General features: G+C 49.9%; 1 protein-coding gene across 2 annotated transcripts in view; it reads right to left on the reverse strand.

The window, feature by feature from the left end:
- Positions 1 to 3,704, reverse strand: part of Ccdc65 (coiled-coil domain containing 65) — a 14,629-nt gene extending 10,925 nt beyond the window's left edge. For both annotated transcript variants that reach the window (XM_055627194.1, XM_055627193.1), the window contains exons 1-2: positions 3,396 to 3,704; positions 2,728 to 2,895 (exon numbers count right to left, since the gene is read on the reverse strand). In XM_055627194.1, the coding sequence (XP_055483169.1) occupies positions 2,728 to 2,895; positions 3,396 to 3,527 (300 nt within the window). In that variant the 5' untranslated portion in view covers positions 3,528 to 3,704. The remainder of the gene's footprint in view (positions 1 to 2,727; positions 2,896 to 3,395) is intronic.
- Positions 3,705 to 6,996: the final 3,292 nt, after the last annotated feature.

The raw sequence follows: 6,996 nt of genomic DNA on the forward strand, positions 1-6,996 counted from the left end.
TCTATCTATCTATCTATCTATCTATCTATCTATCTATCTATCTATCTCCCCAAACCCCTCCTTTCTCTCCTATCTAGTGACAGGGGGTGAAAGGATAGAAGGAAGAGATCAAGATCCTTGGGTCTAATTTCTTTCCTCTTCTTTCTTCTCTGAGTGTGACTACTGACTAACCACAACCAGCCCCCTGAATGACCACCAACCATTCCTGACTCTCGGGGCTCTAGCATTTATATACTCTGAAAAGTTCCCAGAATGCCAAACGTCAGACAATTGCAGTAACTGTCAGCAGCTGGCAAAACCACGCTTCCGCTAGAGCACGAGGCAAATCATAGTTAGCTGCTGCAGACAATCCGAAGCAGCCCCACCCCCCACACCTGGGATTAAAACAATAACACATTCTTTTAACATTTCTGTGTTTTTTTCAGAGACCAAAATTCCAAAATTTTCACTACATTACAGTGCTTGTCTAGCATGTACAAAGCCTTTGTTCCCCAGCACTGGGGGAAAAAGCTGGAGCTGAAGAGATGGCTCAGAAGTTAGGGACACTGGCAGCTCTTCCAGAGGACTCAGGTTTGATTCCCAGCACCTACTCGGCAGCTCACAACTGTGTAACTCCAGTTCCAGGGGATCTAACTCCCTCACACAGACATACAGGCACCAAAACACCAATGCACATAAAATAAGAATAAATAAATCATTTTTTAAAAATAGAAGAAAAAGCCTTCCTTACATTGTACCTTCTAACGTGAAGCTGCCTGGGGCCTGCTGAATTCCCACCCCTGCAAGGCTGAAGCAGAAGGAGAGATGTACAGTGAATATTTGCTATTACTGTGCGGTTTTGTTTGACAGGAAAAGACTAAAGAGGAGTTGGTAAACAGGTAGTCTGTAAAGGCAGGATTAGAAAAAGTAAACCAGCTGTGACGGCACGTCTTTAATCCCAGCACTCGGGAGGCAGAGGTTGGCAGATCTTTCTGAATTGAGGCCAGCCTGATCTACATAGTGAGTTCCAGGCTAGCAAGAGTCCTGCCTCAAAAAATGAAAACTAAAGGGGGCTATAGCCCGTTGGTGCCATGTTCCAGGCAGGTGTCATCTGTGTGGATCTTGGCTCTCCTCTAATAAAAGAGGATCGAGAGGTCCCTCCGGCACAGGTCTGACCAGTACGTCGGGGCTAACCGAAGCACAGGAGATCCTAGGTAGGGCCAGGTTCCGGTGTCCAGCATTGGTCATGAGAGCAACAGGAAACCAAGCACGTGCTGCCCAGGGCGCTCTAAGTCCTGGGTCCCACAATCAAGGAGCCAGGAGTGCTGCCCATGCCTGACGAACCCCACAGTGCTGAGCTCGCTCATGTTTCCACCAAAAATCCCGAAACTTCGGTGGAAAGGCCAGTACGGTGGCCTTCAAAGTCACCAATCCCAAAGCCAGGAGACCACAAAAACTTAGAAGTGGGAGGAGAGGACAGTTAGACCCATATGGAAGGAGGGGACAGACTCCAGAGAGTTGCCTTTTGACCTCCAGGCCATGTGCGCGCACACACACACATTACGCACACAGGTTTTAAGAAATGGATGTGGTCACTGAGACACACTACAGCTTCCTCAACAAGAATGCTTTTTCTTTGGATGGGAGGAGGTTTCAAGAGCAGAGAGCAGATATGAAGGGATGGGGAGATGAGTCGGATTGGTGTGCGTGATGTGAAACTCAAAAAGAATAGAAGTTAAATTTAAAAAAAGAAAGAAATAGATGTAGCAAAATCCTTTAATAGATGAGAGTGATTCAAGAATTTCTTAAGAGCTAAGAACAGAGTCAGGCTGGCTGGCGGCACCTGCCAATAATTCCAGTGCCTGAGGCTGAAGAAGGAGAACTACTCATTCACAGCCAGCCTGGACTATCCGAGTCTGCTTCAGTCTCCCTCCTCCCTCCGAAAGAGCTTTAGGATGGCTGACGGAATGGTCTGGAAATTCAGACTCGCTCTTACCCACCCAAGGCTGGGTGGGCTTCCCAACCTTGTCCTGGGCCACTGAAGTTGAATCAAGGAGGCCTAACTGGTTAAATGGAGTGGAGTAAGTCTAAATACTTACACCTAGCCAGGTGCCACGGCGCACACCTTTGATCCCAGAACTTGGGAGGCAGAGGCAGCTGGGTCTCTGTGAGTTCAAGGCCAGCTTGGGATACATTGCAAGTTTCAGGGCAGCCAGCGTTACAGAGTGACACACTTTACAAAAAGAATACCCACAATCCGGTCCTCACCATCTGACTGGAGCTAGGCAACCCTGGGCAGATCCTTCCCCTCTCTGGAACTGAGCCTTCTGGTACTAAAAGAAAGGTTCGGGCCTAGGCCCAAGGTGCCAGTGGGGCTGGCTGCTCCACAGTCCCTGTTTGGGGCAGTAGATGACCAAAGAGAGTTGTTCCTCTGAGGAAGGAGGCGTACTGACAGCTCAGTAGTCCGTTCCTCATTTCAGGGACAGTGACTAGAACCAATAGGCTACCTTTGTCACAGCCTGTGCACCTCATGAAGGCTTGATGGCTGATGAGGTAGTGGCACCTCCAGCCCAGCAGTGGGGAAGATGAGGAGTTCAAGGCCATCCTCCATTACATAGTGAGTGTGAGACCAGTATGGAGATACATGACCTTGTCTCAAAATGACGATGATGATGATGGTTCGCTAGGTCTGTCCTACCCAGAACGGTCAGGGAAGCCCTCCCTGTGTTCTCTGGAGAGAGCACCTACCTTGATGACATTGTCCTTGCAGTCCACCACGCGTTCAAACGTCTGGCTGAGGATCTCAAGGTCCTTGTGAAGCTCTGTGTTCTTCACCTCTCTGAGGACAGTTCTCCACTGCGTGTTGATCTTGTTAAGGTTCAGGGCGCTGTTGTGTTCTTCCTTGGCCAGCTTGTCCTGTGTGAGGGATAAACGCATGCGTTTTAGCAAAGGCCAAAGAGGTCTACCACAGCAGTCGACAGCAGGCTGAAAAAAAACACCAGTCCTTGTGTATCCCCAAGTACAAAGCTCTTGGCAGCCAACACTCAGGGGGCCCTTTTTGTATTTTCCGGTGAGTCTCCGGATGAAGCGTGAGAACCGAAGTCTTTCTAAGGACCCCACTCCAGACCGAACAGCAGATTTCAAGACAGCTGACCGCGGACTCCTGACAGCACCTACTGTCCTAATGCCGGGACTCGGTGATTCTGCCCATCTCTGTTCCCCGCTCTCCGTGCTTCCCGGAGAGCTCCCTATGCCGAAACCAAGGTTGCCTGAGGCCCATGTATTTTGGGAAGAAGGACTTCAGGGGAGGTCGGAGGTCGGAGGGGAAGAAAATGAGCCAGGCGCACGATCGCAGGCCACGGCGCCAGCGCGCTGGCCGGGGGTTTGGGCAGGGCACACTGCAGAGCCAGCATCACCTTCAAGAACTGGGCGATGAGCCTCTCTTTCTTCTTGGTTGCCTCCTCCTCTGCCAGCATCTTCTGTTGAAACAAAAGCAGCTGTTCCTCATCCGTCAAGGCTACCTTGAACTTTTTCCCTTTCTTAGGCATGGCTGGACGGCGGGCCGGGTCCAGGCGAGGAACCTCCGCCTGGCGCCACGGCCTGCTTGTGAGGAATTAGAAGGAAAAGGCTCTCATAGGCAGGGCATTTCTGGAACTAAGGTAACGGGGCCTTAGCTAGACCTCAGTCCTTCACCAAGGGAGCGCGCGCGAGGGGAAAGATGCGACTTGTTTCCTAGCAACAAGGACCTTCGCTAAGAGCGCGGGATGAGGAATCAGGAGGCCAGCCTGATTTCGAAGCGCCCCCTGTACGCTGGAGGACCGCAGTCAGCGCTGTGAGAAGGCCTTAAAAAAAAAAAAAGTCTATTCTTAAACTCTGTGTATGTACACCACGTGCATGCATGCCTGGTGCCAGCAGAGGCCAGAATGACTGTGTTGGGTCCGGTGAAACAGGTCAAACGCGCGCACGCGCACACACACACACACACACACACCCACACACCACACACACACACGTTCACATAATCATTTCTGTGGGTGGGCTGGTGAGCGGCTCACTGTGTAAGGTTGTTACTGACAAGCCTGGTGAGCAAACCTCTCCTAACAAGGAGAGCAGCCAGGGATGGTGCACGGCTCTAATTCCAGCCCTTGGGAGGCAGTAGCAGGCAGGCAGTTCTCTGAATTTGAGGTCAGCCTGGTCTGCAGAGTGAGTTTCAGGGCTACACCAAAAAACCCTGTATTGGGATGAGTGGGAGGTGGGGTGTAGGAGGTTTTGGGTTTTGGCTATTTATTTATTTATTTATTTATTTATTTATTTATTTATTTATTTATTTATTTTAATGTGTGTGTGTGTGTGTGTGTGTGTGTGTGTGTGTGTGTGTTATCTATCCGAATGTACACCTGCACACCAGAAGAGGGCATCAGGTCCCATTATAGATGGTTGTAAGCCACCATGTGGTTGCTGGGAATTGAACTTAGGACCTGTAGAAGAGCAGACAGTGCTCTTAACCGAAGAGTCATCTCTCCAGTCCCCCCGCCCCCGTTTTTAAGCTATTTTATTGGGTTCTTATATCTACCACCCTTCTCCACCCCAATTCCTTCCAACCCAACACGAGGCTGGCAAGAAGAAAGGTTAGAGGGAAAAGAGGGTGTAGACCTCTTTAGACTACTTCCTGCTGATTAGGGGCACTGGGTTCCTAGGCATAAGTCCAACCTTCATCGTCAGAATATCCAGCAAACCAGCACTTCAGCAAAAGCAACAGCAAAGGTGGCAGCAGGAACCAGCAGCAGCAGGAGTGTGCTGGCTGCCACAGGCCCTCTCAGAGCTCTCCCCCTCACCCCCTCTCCAGAGGCCCCAGCATTATCTGCAGCTGGCAAAATTCACACCCCTCTCAGAGCAGGAGACAACCACAGTTAACGGTGGTGGACAAACTGAAGCAGCCCCATCCCCACACCTGGGATTAAAGCCAAAACATCCACATAACCAGGTTTTTAAAGAAACCAAAATTCTCACTACAGCAGGACCACTGGGAAGTGATGAGGTTTAGGCTATCATGAAGGTGTGCTGCCTTGACCGGATTAGTGTCCTGAGAAGAGAAAGAGACTGGACTGGGAGATGGTGGCTCAGTGCTTAAGATTTAAGATTTATTTATTTATTATGTATACGGTGTTCTGCCTGCAGGCCAGAAGAGGGCACAAGCTCTCATTATAGATGGTTATGAGCCACCATGTGGTTGCTGGGAATTGAATTCAGATCCTCTGAAGAGCAGCCAGTGTTCTCAACCTCTGAGCCATCTCTCCAGCCTCCAGCACTGTATTCTTAGACTTCCTGTCTCAAGCCTGTAAGCAATAAGTGGTTGCTGTTTAAGACACACTGTATCTCTTATTCTGTGAACTAAGCTAGTTATTCTTTGTCAGGGGAGAGGAGATTAATAGTACATACACAAAAAGGGTCACTGTGGAATAGTGAAAATGCTCTAAAACTGTTATGTTGTACAGCTTGATATGTTTAGTGGCCTTAAAATAAGATTTATATTCTTTCTCTCTCTCTCTCTCTCTCTCTCTCTCTCTCTCTCTCTGTATGTGTGTGTGTGTGTGTGCGTGTGTGTGTGTGTGTGTGTGTGTGTGTGTGTGTGTGTGCAGGTACCTTCAGAGGCCAGAAGAGGGCACTGAGTCCCTTGTAGCAGGAGTCACCAGTGTTTGTGAGCCACCTGTGTGTATGGAGGACTGAACTGGTTGGTCCTCTGGAAGAGCAGCAAGATCTCTCCAGCCTGATCAATTTGGTTTGAAAAGTCATTGAAGGTGGGAGCGGTGGCGCGCACCTTTGATCTCAGCACTCAAGAGGCAGAGGCAGGTGGATCTCCGTGAATTTGAGGCCAGCCTGGTCTATATAAGACCAGCCAGGGCTGTTCTGGCAACAAACGAAACAATAAAAAGCCATTTCAGAGCCAGAGCAATGGCTAGTGGATGTGTTGCTCTGGGAAAGGATTCTGGTCGGGCTCCTTTGTACCACATGGCAGTGCTAACTCCAGGTCCCAGGGATCTGATGTCCCTTTCTACTCCCCCCGCCCCCAGCGCTGCCTGCATGGGGTATACATATATGCGTGCAGGCAAAACACTCATACGTGTAAAAATTAGTTCATCATCATTTTGTTTGTTGGTTTGGGAGGGTTCTATGCAGTCTGGGCTAGCCTGGAGCCTGCTACGTAGACAAGTCTAGCCTTGGATGCACAGAGACCTGCCTGTCTCTGCCTCTCGAGTACCGTGATAGAAGGTGTGCACCATCATGCCTGTATTCTTGTATACAAACATTTAGAGCAAAACGTGGCAGCCATTCCTACAGTCCTCTGTTCTCCACAGGTCTTATGGTCGGAGTCGGCTGGATAGTGGGTGCTGCCACTTCTCCCAACCCTAGCCCCACCCCACCCCAGCCTCACATATTTCGGTTTCTTTTTTGAGGCAGGCTCTCTCATAACCCCCGCTGGCCTTCTTACGTAGCCAAGGAGATCCTTGAACTCCTGGTCTTGCTGCCTCCATCCCCCAAGTACTAGGTCATTTCTAGCCCTTGATTTCTTGATTGTTTGTTTGTTTGTTTTTCTTTTTTGGACTTTTTGCAACAATGTTTTTCTGTGTAGCCTTGGCTGTCCTGTCTCAGCCTCCCAAGTGCTGGGATTAAAGGCGTGTACCACCACTGCCAGCTGCATTTCTTTTTATTTTTTATTTTTATTTTTTGGAGACAGGGTTTCTCTGTGTAGCCTTGTCTGTTCTGGACTTGCTTTGTAGACCAGGCTAGCCTTGAACTCACAGAGATCTGCCCGCCTCTTCGTTCCAGGGTGCTGGGATTACAGAAGTGCGGCAGGCAGAGCTCCCGGCCTGCTGGGGAATCTCGACTCAGCTCTGCAAGGTATAGCCACTTCCCTGGCATTGTAACGGTGTCTTCAACAGACCAGAGAGGCCCTATGAAGCTGGCAGCTCGAATTGTTAGGCCCCGTTGACGGCCAGTGCATGCCACATGTGATAC

Source organism: Psammomys obesus, unplaced genomic scaffold, assembly GCF_907164565.1.
Source record: "Psammomys obesus unplaced genomic scaffold, mPsaObe1.curated_primary_1811, whole genome shotgun sequence".
NCBI classification, from domain to species: domain Eukaryota; kingdom Metazoa; phylum Chordata; class Mammalia; order Rodentia; family Muridae; genus Psammomys; species Psammomys obesus.